This window comes from Mauremys mutica, chromosome 9, assembly GCF_020497125.1.
Source record: "Mauremys mutica isolate MM-2020 ecotype Southern chromosome 9, ASM2049712v1, whole genome shotgun sequence".
NCBI lineage: Eukaryota > Metazoa > Chordata > Testudines > Geoemydidae > Mauremys > Mauremys mutica.
Genome location: NC_059080.1, coordinates 55403247 through 55426214, shown reverse-complemented (window position 1 = coordinate 55426214; position 22968 = coordinate 55403247). Strand labels below are relative to the sequence as shown.

At 45.7% G+C, this 22968-nt stretch overlaps 2 protein-coding genes across 4 annotated transcripts in view; both read left to right on the top strand.

Moving 5' to 3' along the window:
* Window positions 1-14046, top strand: part of NME9 (NME/NM23 family member 9) — a 55307-nt gene extending 41261 nt beyond the window's left edge. The window contains exons 3-8 of the mRNA XM_045030081.1: window positions 254-311; window positions 3671-3774; window positions 5113-5184; window positions 8988-9104; window positions 10917-10992; window positions 12146-14046. Of these exons, the coding sequence (XP_044886016.1) occupies window positions 287-311; window positions 3671-3774; window positions 5113-5184; window positions 8988-9104; window positions 10917-10979 (381 nt within the window). The 5' untranslated portion in view covers window positions 254-286 and the 3' untranslated portion in view covers window positions 10980-10992; window positions 12146-14046. The remainder of the gene's footprint in view (window positions 1-253; window positions 312-3670; window positions 3775-5112; window positions 5185-8987; window positions 9105-10916; window positions 10993-12145) is intronic.
* A 4114-nt stretch (window positions 14047-18160) lies between these two features.
* The window catches only part of VPS8 (VPS8 subunit of CORVET complex), a 254665-nt gene continuing 249857 nt past the window's right edge, over window positions 18161-22968 (top strand). For 2 of the 3 annotated variants that reach the window (XM_045030078.1, XM_045030077.1), the window contains exons 1-2: window positions 18163-18472; window positions 21630-21698. In XM_045030078.1, the coding sequence (XP_044886013.1) occupies window positions 18326-18472; window positions 21630-21698 (216 nt within the window). In that variant the 5' untranslated portion in view covers window positions 18163-18325. Of the gene's footprint in view, window positions 18473-21629; window positions 21699-22968 lie in introns of all 3 variants that reach the window. The other variant, XM_045030079.1, reaches the window with a different exon arrangement.

Sequence of the window (22968 nt, the reverse complement as noted above, 5' to 3'; positions counted from 1 at the left end):
TGCTGGGGGGTTCATGTACCCCAGAATAGTGGGTCTTGGTATTAACATCCCATTGGGTATTGGGTATTGTACGAGACTTTTCAATACTGAGTATGTAGTCAGAACCTTTCTTCCAGCTGTTCCTGTGTCATGGTTTGCTGTGACTTGTTTAAATATAAAAGTGAAACTGTTTTGTAGTAAAATAAACAGTTATTGCATATTGCTATCTATTACTCTTCATACTCACAATGTATATATTTTAATTTTAACTCAGGTTACTATCAATAACCAGGAGCTTTGGGAGGAAATGCTGGGTTTCAAAGGACTGATAGGTAAGGACTGAGCAAACATTTCAGATCACTTGCATTTAATTCCAAAACAAACATCCCCCTGCACTCAGGACCAGCAAAGTATTGAAATTAAGGTATGCCACTTTCCGTATAAGGCAGGGGGTGGGAAACAAACAGAATGATATAAAATGAACATGGTTGAGATGTCTTTAGATCATCCTGGTCCCCTTGCCCATGGAGCAGTGGTAGCTGCTGTAGATATTCAGTTGCTTTGTCCTGCCTGAAATGACTTTACCACTTTGCTTGAGATTCTGCTCCACAATCTACTAGACATCATTTTTGAGGCTCCTTCATCTGAAATTTCTCTTGCTCGGGTTAGTCTAACAACTCCTATCTATACCCCTTTCAATCTGTCAGGGAGAACCCTGCCCCAGGAATTGACTCTAGTTAGAGAGATGACTCTAGGCAGAGGTTACACTCTCCTGCTGTTTGCAACAGCTTTCCCCAAACTGGCAGCAATGCAAACATTTCTGCAAAGATTCTTGTCATAACACTGTCATCAACTTAAGCCTGCAATGACTGAGACTGTCAGTGCTTCAGCTTTGGACCAGTATCACTTCTAGGGGCTTAACCTCCTCAGAGTTAGCCTGAGTAGCGGCTAGCCCAAAGGATGCATATGTAGGAGAGTTCATTCCTTATCTGTAACTTGAGAAAGTGGCACTAGTTTACTTAAATAATTAAATAAAATAACTTAAATAATTTTTAAACCAATTTTAGTGAAATTGGTGCAAAAGGCTGGATAGACACTCTTATTTTGGTTTAAGAGGCTTGCTTAGATTAATTTAAATCTGTTACTAATTGGCATAAGCTGATGGTCCTACCTTTTCAGTCCTGTGGGCTGGATGCTAGTTTGGGGGGACCTCTGTGGCCACATACAGAATGATATGCTTTACAAAATGGACTCCTCCATTTGGCATGACCTCTCACATAGATTGTATGTGTGAGGTCATGCTGCATAGAGGATGCCATTTTGCTCTACAAAGTGGCATCCTCCATGCAGAGTGGGCCTTGCACATAGGATGCTATTTTGTAGAGCAGGTCTGCTGGAGGACATAGACACGTTTGGGGTCCAGATGGTATTGTTCTGCAGGCTGGATCCAGTCCATGGGTCACCACTTGGACCACCTCAGTGTGTGCATGTGTAATCCACACACCTCCTGGGCGTGGTGTTCTGTCCCATTGGGGTGGGGAGAGAGAACACAAAAACAAAATAAAAAGAGTGTGCTCTACAGTCTTAGCTAACAGCCAGTTGGCTTTTTGCTCATGCAGTAGAGGCTGATGCACTAAGCTCCAGAGGTCCCAGGTTCGATCCTGCCCACCGACCACCAGGTCTGTTGGCATTACACATACATACCCTTTTGCACTGGCTTAACTAAATTCATTTAAAATCGTACCTTTCGTTAAGCCAATGCAACTTTATTTTCTAGAGCAGGCCTTAGTTTTACCAGTCTAGCTGATGTCGTTCCAGCATGGGAATTGCACCCCTTTAGCTGGAATGCAGTGTTGTAGCAGGACAGTACAGAGTCTGAATGTCAAAGGGGAGGAAACACTCAGCTTCCTCCACTGAGATTCAATGAGCAGGTGTATATATTTGGGAGTGTAAGAGTGACCTATAGAGTCTGGCTCCAGGCCCATCTGCTGCCTCAGGTTCCCCTCAGCTGCAGCATGGATTGGTTGCGGAGATGATTTAGCTCCTGGGCCATGCCCCAAAAAGTCTGCCCCTTTTAGGGTACCAAAGTCCAGGCAAACACAACACAGAAGAGTCTTCTACCACAGTCATCAGCTGGTCACATCCCTTCCTTCCTGTGGGTCTGTCTTCTCTTCCACCTCTGCCCTCCCCCTGGGCTCTGCTCAGCCTCTCAATCTTCCCCTGGCCGGTAGGGGTCACTGCAGCACCTCATTAGATGGCAGTATAAACAGCTGCTCAGTCCTCCCCCTTACTAGCAGGAGTTGCTGCACTCTTTTACAGGGTGTCAGCACAGGGGGAACCCACACCCACTTTCTACTATAGGTTCCCATCCTGGGCCCCTAAACAACTGGACTTTCTGCCCCTTTGAAGCCTCAACCACCCCATTGCTCCTTCCTAACCCCTCTTCCTGTACTCCCAGGCCTTCCTTATGTAATGCTGCTCTTCTATAGACCTCTGACTCCTACAGCTGTTCTCCCTGGAGTCCCTCTCTGACTGAACCACAAGTGCTCTCATTTTCCCATCAGAGCTGCTCTTAATCACATGTTCACCTTGTTATATGACTTTGCTCATTTCCTTGACCTGGGGGATGGCTATGCCGATAACAGGTGCAGCTGAGCCCCAGCCCCCTTAAAGGGTCAGAACACCCTGTAACAATGAGTAAGGTCTGGAGCAGGTGCTGCCCTCTATTATCAGAAGCGCTAATTATAGGGAATGACACTGGTTTTCTCTTATTTAAATGGACACATTATTTCTAGTGATGTTTTAACCTTCTTGGTCCCAGGATATTAGAGAGATAAGGCGGGTGAGGTAATTTCTTTTATTGAATCAGAAATCGGTCCAATACAAACTATTACCTCACCCACCTTGTCTCGCTAAATTATTTCTATTGATTTCAGCCAGACCCGATTGTAAAAGATAAAAACAAGGTGGGAGAGTTAAGGTTGATTTCCTGAATTTCTGAGGGCTTGGTGTTTCAACTTGAATGTTGTCCAAGAGCTGTTTTTCCGTACAGAATATGTATGTGTTGAGTCAACATGCATGTGTGTGTGTGAAGATTAATAATGTTCTGAAAGTGCTTCTGTTGTACACAAGATTTTTCAGAGGCCAAATTGCACAGCATTAATAGAGCAAACAAGCAGAACTCTTTGGTATACACATCCCTTTTGCAAAACCTTTTTAAGAAACAGGAACAAACCAAATAATTAAAGTTTGCCTGTCAGTTCAACTTTCATCAGTTTACCAACTCATGGCCGTAATCTGACTTGTCAGTATCTTTTTAGGTACCGTGCTTGTTCTTCCCATGCTACTACTCTTCCTTACTTTCCAGTGTTTTTGTTTTTGTCTTATGAAGAGACAATATTTGAGCCTACAATAAGCAGCCTTTTCTAATAATTTATCTGGGTGTGGACCACCTAACCCACACGTCTAGACTGAAAGTGAATTGTGGGATTTTGCTTCCGGGCTATCTGTATTTGGAAATTTCCCCCTTTCACTGCACAAGTGACCCTGCATAATCTGAAATTAGTACAATCAAAATGGAGTGATAAGGTGCACTGACCAAGTTATTTGTATGTGCTTGGCCTCAGTATTTCTGAACTGTCCCCATCCTGTCATTGCGTAACCCTACTGACACAGCTTCTCCTCTGTGCAGTTGTTGATGTGTATCAAGGCTGGTGTGGTCCATGCAGAACAGTTGTGAACCTTTTCAGAAAAATAAGGAATGAGCTTGGTGATGACCTCCTGCATTTTGCTGTGGTAAGATGTACTCCAGAGTAGCGTCTGCTTCAAATGTACCAAACCACCCACAGAATCAACAGACAAGGAAATGCTGAAGCCACTTGTCCTTGCATTAGGCAGCAAATGTGTTCACAAGACAGGAGTTCTTATGCATACGTGTAGTCCCATTGACTTCCTGGGCCTAATTATGGAAGGATGAGGAAGCTTACATGGATACAAATTGCAGGGCTGTATCCCAGTTTGAACAGTGAGAGAGACTACATTTTAATATAAATTAAGAAACAATACTCAATAATATAACATTGTTGCCCTATCTTCCCTCTCACAGACATACAGCTATGCTGTAGGAATACTACATTTGCAAAGTGAAGCACTCATAAGTTGAGAAATGCTGAAGTTAAGGATGTCTGTGCAACCTTAACTCAGCCTCTTGTGGGTATGCATTCCAATCGACTCTCTAATTACATTCCAAATATAAAATCTTCCTTTTAGAAGTTAGTTAAGGTTGCTAAATGGCAACAAGGTACGTGGCTATCATATCACTTATATACTCAGGCACTTAAGAGCAAGGACATGAATAGGTCAGAACCTCAAACCTTACACTGTGCACAAACCCTTTTTCTTATCATGCATAAAGAAATGGATAATTCATCTCAACACATCTTTAATTCTGACTAATAGGCTTTTGGTTTTATGTATTTTATCATATTTGGAAGTATAAGTAATGCTAATCAGCATGGTCTTATTCATTCCTAATCAATCACATTTGGTATTGTTCTTTGATGACAAGTTTGACTCACCAAGGTAACTGTGGCAATATAATATACCAGTACTTAGACTTCTGTAAACATTTGACTTATTCTGATTATACAGAATCAATATGGTGCATATTAAATAGCTCAGCTGTCTGAATAGCTCTCAAAATATGATAGCTATTAGGGAATCAGTAATGAGTGGGGGTGTTTCCAGTGGGGTCACATAGGGAGTGGGATCAAAAATCAGATATGCCAATAATCCCTCATGTGCCTTCCTTTCAGTCATTAAAACATTTAAAAGTTATTTAAAAATGCCAGTAAGCTAATTCGGAGGCTGGATGTACATCTTATAGGGGATCATTTAAAAAATGGTGCTTAGCACCTTTATTAAAGAAGGATGTTGTTTGCACAGTGAACAAATTGGTAGTGACATTTAAAATAAGATCTTAATATAAGCAATGTGTATATCTAAAAACATATTTTAAAAGCTTTTCCAAACCCTCACAATATGGCAAAAATATTTCTGAACACTTTTTAAAATGTTTACTTTTCTACAATGTAAAATTTTGATATAACCAATTTGATATTATGTTTTATTTAGGCTGAAGTAGATTCCATTGATGCTCTAGAGAACTACAGAGGAAAATGTGAACCTACCTTTCTGTTTTATGCAGTAAGTTAAAATATTTTAAAATTGTACACAATAATAAACCTTACCAGTTGAAATAATCACTTTCTTCCATAGATGCCTTGTTTGCGTTTTTGATCTCCAGCTCCTGGATATATATTCCACCTCTTTCATTCACTTCGCTAATCAGTTTGATGCCAAAATCCTGTCCTGAATGCAAACTGATTTATCTCTCTCAAATGCTGCCATGCATGATAGTTGTTTTATTTTCTGTGTGTCTGTCTAGGTATTTATAATGTACCCACTATCTGGACACAATATCATCATATCCAATCAGTTATTATCTTTTGAACACTCTGTCCTAAGTTGCTTTCCAGAGCATCTGTAAATAATCCAATTACAATGTTTTTATTTTATTAATAAATAACTGAATGAGACGTTAAGATATACTGTATAGGTGAGGGGAAATAAATGTGTAATGGAATTTTGAAATGAAATGAAGAGCTGAAGGCTCAGGACCAAGGTCCAGCTAAGCTGGTGTCATTTCTCCACCATTGTCCAGGATGAGCTGCATCATAGGGAGGTGTTAGAATGCTCCTAATGGCAGTTATAGAATAACCTGCCCATAGGGCAAGTTTCTTCCTATCCCCCATCAGTCAGGATTGACTCTTGCCCTGAAGCATCAAGGTGAGTATCCCTTCTTTAAAAGGACAAGATCACCATGATTAATGTAACAGTGGATGGTCTCATTCTTCATCTGAATGTCCTTTCTGAATCCTGGACTCCATGATATCCTGTGCAATGAGCCCCACAGGCCACTTATTAAAACCCCACATAGTTGAGAACCAGAGCCTTGTCTTTAAATCACCTCAGGTGTCCCCTTGTCTGTGCCTAGTGAGAGAGTAACTTGTCTAGTCACTCACAGCCTTCCATCCATTACTATGTGAAATGGTTCAAGCTGCTCCCAGAGAACATGCTGCTTCCCTCCTCTTTAGTTCATTCACAGTCGGCAAGAACCCTCACATAGAGCATCTCGATGACCTGTACCTACAGCCATGCTGAGGGCCCAGGACAGCACTGTTTGTGCTCAGGCCATAACTGAAGATAGACAATGGGGGTGAGGAACCAGGGTTGCAGAAGCCCTTTGTCATCTGCCAATAGGCACTGCATGTCTCAATTATATCATGAGAGTGTATGCTCACTGGCTATTGACGTGTATCTAAAAGGTGTCATTTGAGCAGTGTTAGCACCCCTCTTCTATCTCCCTAGTGGTGGACAGTCTGAGTAGCTGAGGTCAAATGAGTGGAGATGGGCACTTGGAAAGCTTGTGCAGATGATGGAGTATGGTGTTGTATGCACAGCATGTATACAGAACTGTTCCCTATTCCCACAGGCTGAATGGCTCACCCTGAGGGAATACGGATGCTGCCCTCATTTCCTGGCACCATAGAAAAGAGGGCTCTCTGGCAGAACACCTGCCTGGCCTGGAGCTGAGTAAACTTTGTCCCTGGGGAATGGGAGTGGTACTCAGGACCTCCCAATCATCCCCAGCAGGAAGGCAGCTGACTGTGATCTGCCACAACGTGGATTAATTTAAAGCAAAACAATTTAAATAACTTATTTAAATCATGATTTGAATCCACAAGCAGGAAACTTTGATTTTAATAATCGATTTTAATTGTGGTTTACATTTGTACTTTTTAGTTATTTTCCTAGAGAAAAGTTGATTCTCTTTGGTCGGTGACAATTCAAACATGTTGATTTGCAATGAAATATAGTCTTTACACTAAGTTTGGCACTTCTTTTTGCTAGTCAGGATGATACACAGTATCTATACACATTATTTAAACAATTATATAACTTAATTTACATTTATTCAACCTCTTAATTTTCCCATTTTTATTATCTTAAATTGTGAATGAAACATTTCTTATTTATTAGATGATGATTAATTTTTTACCTGTGATTTGTGTCAAGCTCTATTTGGATGGAAATTCAGATTCAGTTATAAATGGACTCAGACAGCATTAAAGGTTTTGTTATTAAATAAAGCTACCTTAAAAGTGCTGAATACATAAGAAAAAGTTTATCAAAACACGTTTTTCCTGTAAAACTGAACTATTAAAGGAAGTATTATCTACACTTAACTGAACTGATTGTTTCTGGTCATCATGTCCTTCAAGATTTTAGAAATAGTAGATCTCATCCTCACACCCTAGTTTATATTTATAGATTGGGGGAAAAAAACAAGCTTTAATGCTTTTTCAGTTCCCATTTGGTTTCTTAACTTTCAACTGAACTAGATGCATAAATTGAAATGAAGAAAGCATTCTCTCTTCACCTACAGAAGAGGCTAATGCTGTCAAAAGCTGGCTTGGCACTTCATCAAACTCTGGTTCCAGGTGCCTAGTCAGTGTCTTCCAGTTTTGTGTTTCAATTTTCTTTAAAATATGGCAGCAAACATGTACTGCTTACTATTATGTTTTGTATTTAATTTAAATGATTTTATTAGAGTAAAAGAAGTTTAGACCTTAACATTAGTTGTCATTTCAATTTTAATTTTAAATAGGTTTATTTAAAAAAAATCATCTGCATTTAATTTAATGGAAAAGCCAATTTTTAATCGATTTTTATCCACCCAGGTATGCTAGCAGTGTGCCCCATGGTCTTTTGGAAGAACCCAGGGTCAGAAAGCCCAGGGGAAATGTTACTTATGCTCTTTACTCAACAGACCTAACATGACGGAACCCACTGGGCATATTGTAGTCCAAATCAGCATGTTTACTTAGTATATACAACATGTTGCTCAAGCAGGTTTCTAAACATACAACACACAACACCACTAGAGGACTCACAAGCTATTTAAAGGGATACTACCTAATTCCTATACACTGTGGCAAGACTCCTTCATGGCACAGATATGTAATGGCTTCATGGTTGAGTCTGACCACTGGGTTACCTGTGCTGTTGTGAGTTCAAGGAAAGTCTTGCAGGGCCCTTACACTTATTAGGGTTGTTACATCATTTCCTCTTGTTCTGGCCAGGGCCAGTTTGCACACCCTTCCCCCTCATCTGCCTGAGCAAATAGAAATGGATCAGGCTGGAAGCAATGCATCCCCCACCAAGACAAGAAAACATGACTGTATCCCCTCCCCTTAGAACAGTGTTTCCCAAACTTGGGACACCGCTTGTGTAGGGAAAGCCCCTAGCTGGCCAGGCCGGTTTGTTTACCCGCGGTCCTGCCGATCGCGGCTCCCACTGGCCACAGTTCGCCGCTCCAGGCCAATGGGAGCTGCTGGAAGCGGCAGCCAGTACATTCCTCGGCCCATGCTGCTTCCAGCAGCTCCCATTGGCCTGGAGCGGCGAACCGCGGCCAGTGGGAGCCATGATCAGCCGGACCTGCGGACACGGCAAGTAAACAAATCGGCCCGGCCCGACATGGGCTTTCCCTACACAAGCGGTGACCCAAGTTTGGGAAACACTGCCTTAGAGTAATACCTAGTCCCACTCCATGCAGCTGACGAGTTCTAGGTAGCTCCTCCATGGATGTTAGTGCCTCAAGTAATGAGTGGCTTTTTCCTGATTCAACCTCTCTCCTCTAATATAAATAAATCAATGCTCATGCTTCTAAACAACCAACTGCTTTCACATACCACTTCCCATTCAGTTTTGGTGGAGGTATTCTTTGCCAGTAACTAAATTAAACCTGGATTCTGCCATAATTAATACTGACCTCAAAATAAAAATTTAGTTTAGCATTTCAACTGCTTTAGTGGGACTAATAAAAATAAGCGTCATTGTCACCAGTAAGCATATCATCTGATTGATTGCCTTGTAATACCTTTCAGGGAGGAGAATTAGTAGCTGTTGTAAGAGGAGCCAATGCACCACTGTTACAGAAAACGATCCTGGACCAGCTGGAGGCAGAAAGGAAGGTTTTAGAACAAGGAGCAGAACGTGTGGTGGTAATCAGGGGTCTCAATATATAAATCCATGCAGGCATGTTGTCACAAGAAAGGTTCCCTTCCTCCTCATAAAGCTGTCTCTGGTAAAGAGCACACACAAGTATTATCTACCTTGGCTGAGGGTATAAAAAGCACCCCCCCTCCAACATCCACCAGTTCTCTCACCCTCCAGAAGCCATCTCTGGAGATGGCCTCCAAAACACAGAATGAGGCTGACATTTCAAACATGGTTATGATGGGCTTTTTTTTTACCTTTTTGCACATCTGTGATGGTGTATATAAACCCCACTCAAGCCAAGAAGGGGTTAACTAGCTCTGTTAGTCCCAGCTGATTACACCTGGAGGGTGTGTCAGCCCCAGGGAAGAGTTTAAAGGAAGGAGTTTAGAGGTTTGGGGAACAAGAGACTCAGGAATAGTCTGGAGGTTAAATTCTGTGGACAGGACTTGGCAGAGGGAGAACTGTGCGAAAGCTACAGGAGTAGCGTTAACTCCTGTGGTGAACCTTGAAAAATAAGAATAACTCCAGGGGGAAGCTTGGGTAGATGCTGCTTTGGAAGAAGAGTGAGACTGGAGATGTGTTGAGTACCAGTACTGTGTTGGACACTACTTGTTTGGGTCACTGATAGCCTGAAAGGGGTGGAACTATCATGTGACCTGGCCAAAGGGCCAAGTCACCACCATACCAGACCACTGAAGTCCTAAGAACCCAAGCAGAGTTGCCTAAATGCTTGGTCACGCCACAAGTGGGTGCTCTGGGATGGTGACTGCAGAGATGGGAAGAGGGTTTGCTGAGAGACTGTGAGCTTTAGAAAAAGTTGTACAAATCAGCAAAATTGCAGGAAGAGAGCCAAGAAACCATATATGCAGATGTCACATAGTGGAGGATTAAGAATGGACAGGATTGGAAAACAAGATAAAATCAGTCAGTGTAAGAAAGGGCACCAAAACCTTGCCCCAAATAGACAGCCCGGACAACAGTGTGGGAGGTGTGGACATGACTGTAAAAACAGATAATAGCCAGCATGTAGGGAAAAGTGCAGAGTCTGCTGGAAGTACAAACAGTGCAGAAGAACATGGTAAATACAGTGAAGGAATCTAGTGTTGAGACCTTGTACGTTGATTCCATACAGGAATTGCCATAGGAGATCCTCAAAGGAGAGGCCTGAGCCAATCCCCTTTGAGGGATTGTGCTGGTGTCACTGTAGACCTAGCTAGCTCCAGCACTAGCCCAGCTGCTCCACCACTTGCTTATTAATACTCCCTTTATTTTGGCACATCCCCTGAGCTGTTTATTTCCCAAGAGCAACACTTTTGAATGGATGGTATCGTTAATGAATGAGAAATAACTCTGCCTGTAACTTTGCTATTCAGAAGATGGCCTCACATGAGACGTGCAGAGCAGGAGGTGTGTTTCTCAGGAGGCTACATTCCTTGGGTTTATTGTACCTCTTGCCCAGAAAGTTGAGCTTGTGTGCTTGTCTGATCCAGATTTTGCTTCTTGTCTCCTACTGGTTTTTACTGGCAGCGCTTCCTTCTCTCATGATTCAGGAACAAACAGAGAGGTTTGGGCAGCTAGTTCCTTAGTTGCACGCTTTGCACCTATGGAGAACCCTGCTGCACAGCCCACTGACTAAGGCTGGTCATTGCTGTACAGTCTTACCTTGAAAACAGCAAGAAGCAAATGGATCCAGTCCAGCTTTCTGCTGTGGCACATTGGAGTGTTTATGATTGGCACATGTATTGAGTGTGATAGGTCACTAAATGTGGTGTGAATCCTGCAATCACTACTCATTCATGTGTTCTCACTGCTAGATTAAGGATGAAGCCCTCTCCAAGGAAAGAGAAGATGCCACCATCATTCAGGCAGAAGAATAGGAAGACAAGCTGGGTAAGCAATCCTGCCACAATGAGGGAGACCGTGCTTCCAGCCCCACTCCGCCGCCTAGCCCCACCCCACCCCATTCAGCCCTCAGTCCTGGTCTGCCTTCAGGCCAGATCTTCCCCCAACTGCACTCCACCCTGCCCCCAGCCCAGCTCTGCCCTCAGCTCCTCCCCCATCCTCAGTTCTGTCCCCAGCTCCACCTGCAGCCCAGGCTCCACTGCTGAGGAAGCCTTGGCTGCACAATAATGGAGAGGCAGGGGCGCAATTGGAAAAGTTTGCATACCACTGCTCTTGTGGGCAGTTATGGACTAGTCTACTTCTAGAGGAAGTGTCTTCCTAACACACGGACAGGTAGCGCGTGCCCAGTTACACAGCAGTTTAAGATCCCACTTTACATTTTAATAAATCATATCAAATGTAACTGTAGGTATTCCTATTACCCCTATAAATCCTCTTTTGAATCCTACCCAGTTCCAGACCACAAGAACATGCAGCATCAGTGAGCTCCACATGCTAACTATGCACCATGTAAACCCATATTTCCTTTTATCAGTATTAAAATTTGCTGTCTCTGTTTCATTGAATATTCCCATTCTTCTCTAACGAGAGAGGATGAACAAAGCCACCTTCTCTACTTTCTTCATCCTATTCATTACTCTGTAAACCTCTATCGCAGCCCCTCCTGTTTGTCTCCTTTCTTAACCAAACAATCTTTCCATTTTGCCCCCTGTTCCTGATACATCCTTGTTCAGATGGGTGACCACAATGGCACACAGTATCCAAGTGAAGGTGTACCCGTGAGCTATATCATGACACTAAAATATTCTCTGTATTATTTTCCATTTTTTGAGCATTTAACATGTTTTGACTGCTTCTTGGCATTAAGCAGAGGTCTTCATCAAACTGTTCAGAGTGATGCCCAGGTCTTTTCCATAAGTGGGAATAGGTCATTTACTCTCCAGTGTGCATTACTTTGCATTAGTCAAGATTTAATTTCATCTGCACAGAACAGTGAGAGCATAAGGCACTTTTATTCTACTGCACCTTGTTCATTGATGCAAAGACCAAAATTAATCTTGCACTGTTCGGTTGTACAGATCTGTTTGAAGTTGTTTAAATGTTTTCTTTTGCACATTATTAATTTTTTTCTCCTTGGTAGATTAATATACCCCTAATCTTCTGGGATTGCTTTTTCCATTGTCCTATTGAAGCGGAGGAGGAATTTTAGAGACGCCTTTTTGCCTTTTATACCTGCTGCTTCTACATACTGTGCTGCTTTTGCTTCTCCCTCTGAAGATATTTGCACACAACTAATGTGTTTATGAACTGGCATTAATGAAGAAATTCAGTATATGATATTTCTAGCTCTGTTTTTTCTTTGGCACACTACACATTGGGTGAGATCCTACAGCCTGTGCAAGAGCTCTGGAAGGCCTCTGAGGCAATGGAACCAGCATGATTCCCTCTTGCCAGGGGAGTCCAGTGCAGGGAGACTATGTGGGGGTCTAAAGTTCCTAGGAGACTTTTCTAGTCTTGACTCCCTCTAAGCAGCATAGTGCTGCCCACCACAGCTCTCTCTCCACACAACTACACTGTGTGGTTGGGTGGAGTCAACAGTTCTGTGACCAAGTGTTCAAACCCTGTTCAAAACACCAGTGGAGGTCCAGATGTCACTTCCCTCACCTCCAACAGAAACACTATGCAAAGGATTGTTACGCAGCTCAGGATCTGGCCCTTTGTCTTTACTAACTGTAATAGGGCAACCCAAAGGGCCTCACCTAGAGAATTCTTTAAAAAACAAAACCAAAGCTTTTCACTCCGAGCAGCTTCCCTGCTTTGTCCGAGGTTGCGTCCAAGCATAAACCACTTGGGTGTATGATGATGCTATCTGTATTGCAATAGCACCAGGTGTCCCAGTCATGGAGCAGGACCCCCTGGTGCAAACACACATTTGTGGAGTGTCTATACTAGCATTTACAATCCTGTTTGTTAACTCAGTTAATTAGCAATCCAACTCCAGTCTAGACAAACCCTAAGTTCTCTCTACGCTCATTTGCATCAAAATAACTTATTGGGTTTTAATTCACACCTTTAGTTATTTCTGTGCAAGTCTGTGTGCTTTTATTATGGCACAAAAGCACTGGGAACAAAAATCAAAATCAGGGCACCCTACCTGCTGCTGTTTGTGTCCTGGGCAAATGCAGCTCTGTGCTCTCTCATGGACTTTACTTCAGTTCTTGGTTTCCCTTCATCTAACAAATCTCTGGTTATTCTTTATGAATGGAAACACCTAGCATACACCATCAGTAAGTGGCAACATCCCTGGGGCCTAGCACAGGGAAGCAAACGAAGAGCAACAGCGACATGTGGTACAAGGAGGATGAGGACATGATCTCTCTCTCTCCTAGATGTTTGCATCAAAGAAACTTTCTGACATTACTTTGAATGGAAACAGGTGCCACTTTAGCAGGACCCAATTTCTGTCCCCTTTCTGACTTGGAGCCAGGTTTTCAAGAGAGACCAGAACACTGGTTGCCCAAGGGGAGCGGAGGCCTTTTGAAAGTCAGGGACAATGAAAGTACATGTCTAAAACAAACAAAGTGATCAAACCAACAGAAAGAGCTAATTCACAAGAGGATAGGGACACTATGGCATCTGCACACCAGCAGGGGAGAAAAACTCTGTCTGGGGTATAAACTTCAAAGAATATATTTCAAAGGTTCACTGCTCTTTAAAAAGAAGGGGAGAGAACCCCTTAGTTATTCATCATGTAAGGGACTTAGAGAACTCTGAGTCCGTGAATGTTGAGTCTCATGGCCAGAAGGGCTAGAGATACTGGTAGTTTTATGTAAGTGAAAAAAGGGATTGTAACTTGCTAGGATAAAGTTGTAGTAGCTAGAAAGTGGGATTGGTTTGTAACCAGATGTGTCTCAGATGTATCACTTTAATTTTTGTTCTTTGTTAATAAACTTAAAAGGGTTTTAAGAGCCCTTTAAATCAATATAAAGGGCTTTGTTGTGTGGACGGGTGCAGTGTTAAATAGGTTTAACGCTGCTAAATTCGGTATAAACGCGTAGTGTAGACCAGGCCTTAGTTTTACAATAAATAATTTTAGTGCTGTTTTGTTAAAGTGATATGTGTGTCCAGGATGGAGTGTGCTCTGTTTTTCTGGAGGCAGTGAATTTAGTAATTTCTGTAACTGCCCGTTGAGAGGGACTGGACGCTGAGACATCTCTGGGGAACTGGGGTTCACAGTTACCGGCAAGGCAAGATTTAGACTGGCAGTGTCTCAAAGGGTTTTCTGGTGAGGTGGACAGACTTGTGTGGCAGAGAACTGACACAGTCTAATCTCCAGTAAAGCTAACACTTGCTAAATCAGAGGGATAACACAGTGGCTTACAGTTCTTGGTGTCCTGATCAGAATGACACAATTTGTGTGTCTGACCAATCCCTGCTCCAAGATGTGGGCACTGCCCATTCCCACTGTGCCATGTGTCTGACTAGCCCAGGGTATGGGTACTGCCCATTCTGAGTGCACTGCGTGTCTGACCAAACACTGGCCTGGGTTGTGGGCACCTTCCATTCACAGCGCACTGCAGCTGATCAACCACTGTCCTGGGTTGTTGGTACTACTCATTCCCAGAGCGACATGTGTCTGGCTGGCCGTTAAACTGTCAGGCAGGGGACTCTTTGGCTTGTGGAAAGATGAGCCAAAGACACCGTGGCCTGTTTTGCAGCATATTTTGTGCCTGCAGTGCAGCCAGCTACATCAGCAGTGTCTGTAAGCAGAGGTGAAAGTAAGCCGGTGCGCTCCGGTACGGCGTACCAGCAAGAGCCAGTATGCCGTGCTGGACTGCATCGACTTCCACGGCGGGGATTGAAAGGGCTCTGGGCTGCCCGCGACTGTGGGCAGCCCAGAGCCCTTTAAATCCTGGCTGCGGCTCCGGCGGCCAGGCTGAGGCCGGGATTTAAAGGGCTCAGAGCTCCCCGCGGCTGCGGGCAGCCCAGAGCCCTTTGAATCCCGGCTGCAGCTGGGATTTAAAGGGCTCAGAGCTCCCCGCCGCTGCGGGCAGCCCAGAGCTCTTTGAATCCCGGCCACGGCTCTGGCAACCAGGCTGGGGCCAGGATTTAAAGGGCTCCGGGCTTCCCTCAGCGGCAGGCGCTCTGGGCCCTTTAAATCCCTGCCCCAGCCCCGCAAAGCTCGGGGTTCCCCCTGGTGGCCAGAGCCCCGGGCCCTTTAATTTGCCCCTGAGCCCTGCGGGGCTCCCAGCCACCTCTGCAGCTGGGAGCCCCTGGTTGATTTAAAGGCTCTGGGTCTCCCAGCCACAGCTGGTTCCCCAGGGCCTTTAAATCTTGAGAGGCTACGCTTCTTCTGGATGAGTCCACGCCCCCCTCAGGACTCCGGCAGTACCGGTAAGTCCTGTAAGTTACTTTCACCCCTGTCTGTAAGGAACCTGTTATCTCCAGCAGGGAAATATTGGCCTGGGATGGATCCATACTAGCTGCCAGTCTGGACCCTCTGTCAGATTTTGTTTTCCTTTGTTTTAGTTTGGTCTGCTCAAACTGCCAAAAGACTGGGTGGTCTGACTTAGTGGGCAAAGCAGCAGCCAGGCCTAGTAGGTGGACGGAGCCAGCGGGGTCTCGAGGCACAGTGCAAATGGAGCAAGCTGGGGCTCCTCCTGAGCATGGGCCCGGCTCCATGAAGCCAATGTAAACCTAGTACTGAGGTGGAGCAAGGGTCAGAACCCGAGTTAGAGTCTGTATGCCAGAGCCAAGGCAGCATCTGAATCAGGAATTGAAGCCAAGGGTCAGAATGAAAGTAGGGGTCCAAATACAAGATCCAAGGGCAAAAGTGTCAGGAATTGGAAGGTCAGAACAGGGTTATCTGGTTCTGAGGCTGGGACAGAAGCAGGGCAGGGTCTAGGCTACAGCAGGCCAGAGGAGCATAGGGAGGTATGCAGGGCCAGCTTTAGGAAGTGCGGGGCCCTGGCAGGGATGACTAAAAAAAAACATGTAAAAAAAAGCCTTTCATTTCTTAGCAACCGGTTCCCTATAAAAAGTTCTGATTTAAGGGATGTGCCACAGTATGTATTTTTTGTACCAATAGGGTTACCATATGTCCGTATTTTAGGAACCAAAAAGCCTGACATGTCCAGGAAAATACGGATGTATGTTAACCCTACCTAAAGTTCTTTTTTAAAAAGATGGCCTGAACTAGAAATGAGCTCCGTTTCACATGTGTGGGTCCCTGCCACTCCCTGGGGGTGTGCTAGGGTGACCAGATGTCCCAATTTTTGGGTCTTTTTTTTATATAGGATCCTATTATCCCCCACCCTCTGTCCCGATTTTTCACACTTGCTGTCTGGTCACACCAGGTTGTGCACATGTGTGGGTCCCAACTGCTCCCTGCCCCCCTCATTGAAGCAGATGTGCAGGGTTACTGCCTGGGAACTGCAGGGCACCAGTGGACATGGGGCTGGCTGGAGGCAGGGCGGGGCTGACTGGAGGTAGGGTCTGGCTGCAGGCAGAGCAAGGGGTGCAGGGCTGGCTGGAGACAGGGGTGTGTGTGGTGGGCTGGCTGGCTTCAGGCAGGGCTGTAGGGGGATGCAGCAGGGGTTGGCAGGGCTGGAGACAGAGGAGTGCGAGACTGGCTGGCTTCAGGCAGGGGTGTGTGGCAGGGGTTGGCTGGAGACAGGGCAGGGGGTGAGGGGCTGGTACAGGCAGGACAGGGGGTGAGGGCTGGTGCGGGCAAGGCAGGGGTGCAGGGCTGGTGCGGGAAGGGCAGGGGGTGCGGCACGGGCTGGCTGGAGATGGGCTGCTGTGGGCAGGGCAGGGGGGCGGGGCTGGAGGCAGGGTACGAGGTGTGGGGCTGGCTGGAGACGGGCTGCCTGCAGGCAGAGGGCGCAGGGCTGGCTGCAGACAGGGCAGGGGTGCAGGGCTGGCTGCAGGCAGGGGGTGCGGGTACAGGGGGTACAGCCCACCCTGTATGCTGAATGCCCCATCCTCCTCCCTCCCCCACCGGGGTAGCAGCAGCAGCCACCCGGGGCTCAGGGGCTATTTAAAGGGCCTGGGGCTCCCCTGCTTCCACCACCCCGGCCCTATAAATAGCCAAGGTAGCCCTGGGGAAGTGGTGGGGCTCCGGTGGCTATTTAAAGGGCTGGGGCGGCAGAGGCAGCTGGGGCCCCGGCCCTTTAAATAGCCCCCCAGAGCCCCCTGCTACCCCAGGGCTCTGGGGGCTATTTAAAGGGCCTGAGCTCCCCTGCTTCTGCCACCCCGGCCCTTTAAGTAGCCCCCAGAGCTCCGCAGCCCTACCCCAGGGCTCCAGCAGTGGGGCTCTGGTGGCAATTTAAAGGGCCTGGGGCTCCCAGCAGGGGCTGGAGCCCCAGGCCCTTTAATTTGCCCCCTGGGGAAGCCGGGCCACCCCGGTACAGTGCACCGGTTCTGGGGCTTGGGTATGGGGCCCTCTTAGGGGCGGGGCCTGATTCAGGGGAATTGGTTGAATCGGCCTAAAGCCGGCCTTGGAGGTATGTATTATTAGGCAGCCAGGAAGCTACCGCTGTGTCTAAGAACAGACCTGCTGGCTTCCTCAGCCAATCAGGACAGGTGGGACAGTCTGTCAAGTGGCCTAGCTGGTGCAACCCAGCTGTGCTTGTTAGGCCTGCAGGAGAGCAAGGCACAGTTGTGCAGCGCCTTATTCCTGAGACGCTGGGTACTGTGCATGGTCCTGCCCCCACACTGAGCACTTCACCGTATCTTACTACCCCACGCCTCTGCAGTATCCTGCTCCTCCCATGTGCTCGGTGCTGCGTGGTGCTTTTTCCCGCGCTGCTTTCTGCGCACAGGGCTCCCCCACCCCGCCGTGCACTGTGCAGTGCGACCCCTCCGAGAGACGCGCGACTCGGGTCCCGCAGCGCGGTTACCTCGCAGGCGGCAGGAGCCCAGCGCGCCGCAGCGCTGGGGCCGTGGATGGGGGCGGGGCGTGACTGTCAGGGGAGCGGCTCGGGGGCGGGGCGCGGCTGTAGCAGCTGCTCTTTGCCCACAGAGGAGGCGGGGACGCCCATGCGCACTGTGTCCATTCCACAGTCCGGCTGCGGCTTCCCCTGTCACAGCGGCCCGGGGCCGCTTCCCCCACAGTCCTCTTGTGCTGCTGCCGGGCCCGGCTCCCGCGGGCTCTGCTCGCCGCTGTGTCATCTGCGGGCGGGCGGGCGTTAGCCAACGTCCCCGCGCGCTCTCCTCGGCAGCGGGCTCCTGCGGCCGGCCGGGGCGAGCCCGAGGGAACGAGCCCGGGCGCAGCGGCCGGTCCTTGGCTGGGCGAGGGGGAGGTGCCGGTGAGCTAGAGATGGAGCCCGGGAGCCTCGGCGCGGAGCAGGGCGCGTCTCTCGCGGGGCCCGCCGAGGAGCTGGGGGCGCTGCTGGGCCAGGATGCCGCGCTGCCGCAGCTGAGCGGCGGGGAGCTGGACCGGGAGCTGGAGTCCAAAAGTGACCTGGTGAGACTGGGTTTGTGCCCCCCCCCCCCCCACCCGCCCGGGATAACGCTCTGCGTGAGGCGAAGCTTGGGCCGCTGGGAGAGCCCTGACTGGGTGGGGCCCGTGTGGAAGGGAGAGGCTCGGGCTGTATGTTTACTTCCACTTACATCTGCTGCTTTTCGTGTCACGTTCACGCCTGTAAAAGGTTTGGGGCTGGTCTAAGCCACACGACTCTTCACAGCTGTTCTGTTGACTTGTGTGTGCGTCTAGGGTACTACTCTGCGCTGTGGGGTTGGTAATGCCAATGGCGTGTTGTTATCCACAGTGGGCCCAGGATACTTGAGAGAGGTAGGTGGTGGGTGACTGGACATCTTCTGTTGGTGCAAGACCCAAGCTTTCCATCCCCACAGTGCTGCTTCAAGTCTGGGAAAGGAACTCAGAGTGTCACAGCTAGATACAAAGTGGAACAGAGTCTCAGTTTAGCGTAAGTTTCAAGGAACTGCTAAAGGTGAAGTAGTGATTTTACTGCCCAACACTACTATTGTGCACACTCAGCACTTCCCAGTACTGTGCCTTCACATGTCTTGTGTTACTGATCTGGTGGACTAATGGCTAGGGCACTGAACAGGTCAGGGGTTCAAGTTGTCTTCCCAGCTGTGCTAATAACTAGTTTTGTGAACTTTTGAAGGTCACTATGCCTTTCTGTGCCTCAATTTTCTCATCTGAAAATGAGCTGGAGGAGGATGGGGTGGCTTCCCGGAAGCAGAAAGCATGTTCCTGCAGCTCCTAGAGGGGAGGGAAAGCCAGGGAAGCTCAGTGCAGTGCCCCTCCCATGAGTGCCGGCTCTGCAGCTCCTATTGGCTGGGAAGCGCAGCCAATGGGAGCTGCGGGGGTGGTGCCTGCAGGCATGGGCAGTGCACAGAGCCCCCTGGTCCCTCTGCCTAGGAGCTGCAGGGACATGCCATCTGCTTCTGGGGAGCCCCCTTGAAGTAAGCACCACCCTGCACACCTGCCCCAGCCCTGAGCTCCCTCCCACACCCAAACTGCTACTATTGCTTGCCCAGGGGTTGTCTGGCTCGAACAGCCCTGAGCCAGGTGCATGGCCACTGATGAAGTCACAGAAGTAACGGAATCCATGACCTCTGTGACAGACACGCAACCTTAATTATGACTTTAGTATGATGCATTTTAATCATTTTTTTCATTTTAACTTTTAAAATATATTGTTAGTGCTTATATGTGGGTGGCAATAGGGAGTGCCAAAGCTGCCATTTGTACTGGATTGCCAAACTGTTATTAAAAAATAAATGTAAGAAATGTTACAAATGATTCCATTTCAGTGTACAAACCAGTTATCTACAGAGGATAAGTTCAGTTTACTTTTGTTTAATTGCATTAACAGTTGTTAACATATGGCCAAGGGGACAGTGTCAACGTGGAAATAACATTTGTCTTAAAACACCATAATTATAAGGAACACTTACAGTAATTAAAGTTTTGAGAGAAATCTCTCTCCAGTGTATTACTTTTTGTGCATTTGATAAAGTATGTGTACTCACATTCACTGTTCTGGTGGTAGGCAAAGGGAAAAATGACTAGCTGAAAAGCTCTTTTTAAACACCCCCAAGGAAGCAGAACAAAGTTAAGGATTTAAAATAAATATTTGGCCATAGTACTCAAAGTTACTGTAAGAAACTGGAATTTCTTGATGAAAAATTGCTCAGGGTAAAAGTTGATTCAAGAGTGTCTGCCATATTCCCACTCCTAGGATGTGACCCAGATGCTGCTGGTCTTTAGATTCCTTCTAGAATAGCTGTGCCCAGTGTGTAAAATCAGGATAAGTCTTCCACCTGGTCTGTCTTGTCTACTTAGATTTAAGTTGAAGTAGGAACTCTCTCTCTCTTAGGGCTTGTCTACATGGTGAAATTCGCTGGCATAACTATATGCCAGTATAACTCCCTATGTGGACATTAATTCTGGAGTGAGCATTCACATGAAGAGTTGTCAGTACAACTATACCAATAGAAATATACTTGTATAACTATAGGGCAGAGGTTCCCAAATTTTTCTTATTGAGTATCCCCTTCCAGATCTGCCAGCGTACCCCTGCCCTTCTCATCACTGACACTTTGTTCTTCTTAACACTACCTGTCTTTAGCCATCTGTCCATATTTCACTGTTACATACAGATGGAGTTATAACCTGACACATACAACTGAAAAAAACTGCCCTGAATAAGTTCTGAGCTCAGTTAGACTGGACAGTTGCTGGGCAACTGAATCCACGCTGTATGATGATTGGAGGTGAGGGTTCTGTATGTCAGCATCTCTGTGTTCTCACTGGTACATCTTGAAGTAAATTAAGTACTGTATTTAATATAACAAATTGTCACAGAATTTTAAAGCTTTGTCTGAGTAACCTATTATGAAAATACAATAAATAAAATCTGCCACTACACAATTTCTTCCATGTATTCCCCAGAGATGTCTCACGTCTCACAGTTTGTGAACACCTGCTTTAGTGTGTGAGTAATACCTAACACAACAGGGGCATGATCTAAGTTGGATCCTCTAGATACAGTAGAATCCCTAGTTTACAAACTAGTTTTCGAGGAGTTAATGAAATAAAAAAGCTAATAATTGAACATCTTAATTACAGTAGGTATGGCACACTGGATTGCTTTCTTGTCCTTCAAACCACTGCAAAGCAATTTTGAGTGCATTGAAGGCACCTGACTGTGAAGGTACAGCAGAACCTCAACGTTATGAACAACCTCCATTCCTGAGGTGTTCATAATACTGAACAAAACGTTTTGGTGGTTCTTTCAAAAGTTTACAACTGAACATTGACTTAATATAGCTTTGAAACTTTACTACGCAGAAGAAAAATGCTGCCTTCCCTTTATTTATTTTTTAGTCGTTTATGGTTAACCACAGTACTGTACTATTTTGGTTTTTTGTTTTTTGTCTCTGCCACTGCTTGATTGTGTGCTTCTGGTTCCAACTGAAGTGTGTGACTGACTGGTCAGTTTGTAACTGTGGTGTTTGTAACTCTGAGGTTCTACTCCAGTCTACCTTCAGAAAGTTGCTAAATGAAGTACATTCTGAGTTGGTGAAAAAATGTGTTTGGAAGGTGGAATAATGAGGCTTAACTCCAATCTGTTTTTTTTTTTATTTAGATAGATGACAAAGAGTTTGATATTCCCCAGGTTGATACCCCTCCAACACTGGAAAGCATATTAAATGAGGTGAGTAGCTTTTTAAAAGTTAAGAAATCCTGTCATATATGGTAGTGTTCCAAAATATGGAAACAGAATTGTTCATATTAATAAATTATCTCTAAATGATGATGAAATGGAATATTTTGTCTTTCTGCAGTTGGCAAAATACACACACTGTGTATTAATTATTCTGAACAGTGTGATATATTTAGATTTTGTGTTTTCTACTTGGATGATGCCATCTTATATTTCTAAGATCAATTTTTTAAAATACTTGTATTTTTAGAAAATATTTACAGGTAGGTAGATACACAATTGGGCATACTTGTGAATAAATACATAGCCACAGAACACTAGATATGTAGGTAAATGTTATACATGGATAAATACAGTTCGATACAATATTGTGTTGTCATTTGATACACATCAAAGACTACTCTTGTAGTGTTGTTATATCTAGGCACCAAAATATTGTTTGTGTGCCCTCTGTGTATATGCAAAGTGTGTGTTCGTATGGCATGTATTATACATCAGTGCGTGTTGCAGCAATTAATTGATGAGTAGGGCAGGTTCATTTATATCTAAATTTTTTTTGTATGTTTTTCAGTATGTAGATTACCGCGCACATAACTCTGGTTGTGACAACAATCTTTCTGCCTTTCCCTTACAAGAACAAGACTCTTTGTTTTTAAAAATTATTTCCACCCTTCCCCCCCCACCTTCAAATATTTAAAAAATGGAGCCACATTATGTTTCCTGAAGGTCTAGAGCCAAGGCATACTCTGTGACTTAGTTTTAGGTAATTTTGTTTTTACAGTGGATCTCTGTAGTGCCTCTGGCCTTACTTTGACATACAGCTTCCTAGATTTATCCTCAAGATCAGTGGCTCAGTTTGGTTTAGTGTTTTGTTTTTATGTACTTAGATTAATAGGTTTTAAGGCCAGAAGGGAGCATTATGATGATCTAATCTAATCTGCTACATGACACAAGCCAGAGAATTTCACCCAGTGATCCATGCATGAAACCCTATAGCTTTTGGTTGAACTAGTGCATCTCTCTTTAGAAAAGTGCCCATTCTTGATATTCAGGACTACAAGTGGTCGAGAATTTACCACCCCCCCTTAATAATCTGTTCGTCTTTAGTTATTTACCTATAAGAATTGGCTTCTTATTTCCACTTTGAACATTGACTGCACATTCTAGACTCTGGCCCCCACATCTTCTGAGGATCAGTCCCTGTCAGACTCCAGCTGTGGGGATCTCTACTAGTAATACAGGTACTCCAAGAAAAACTGGT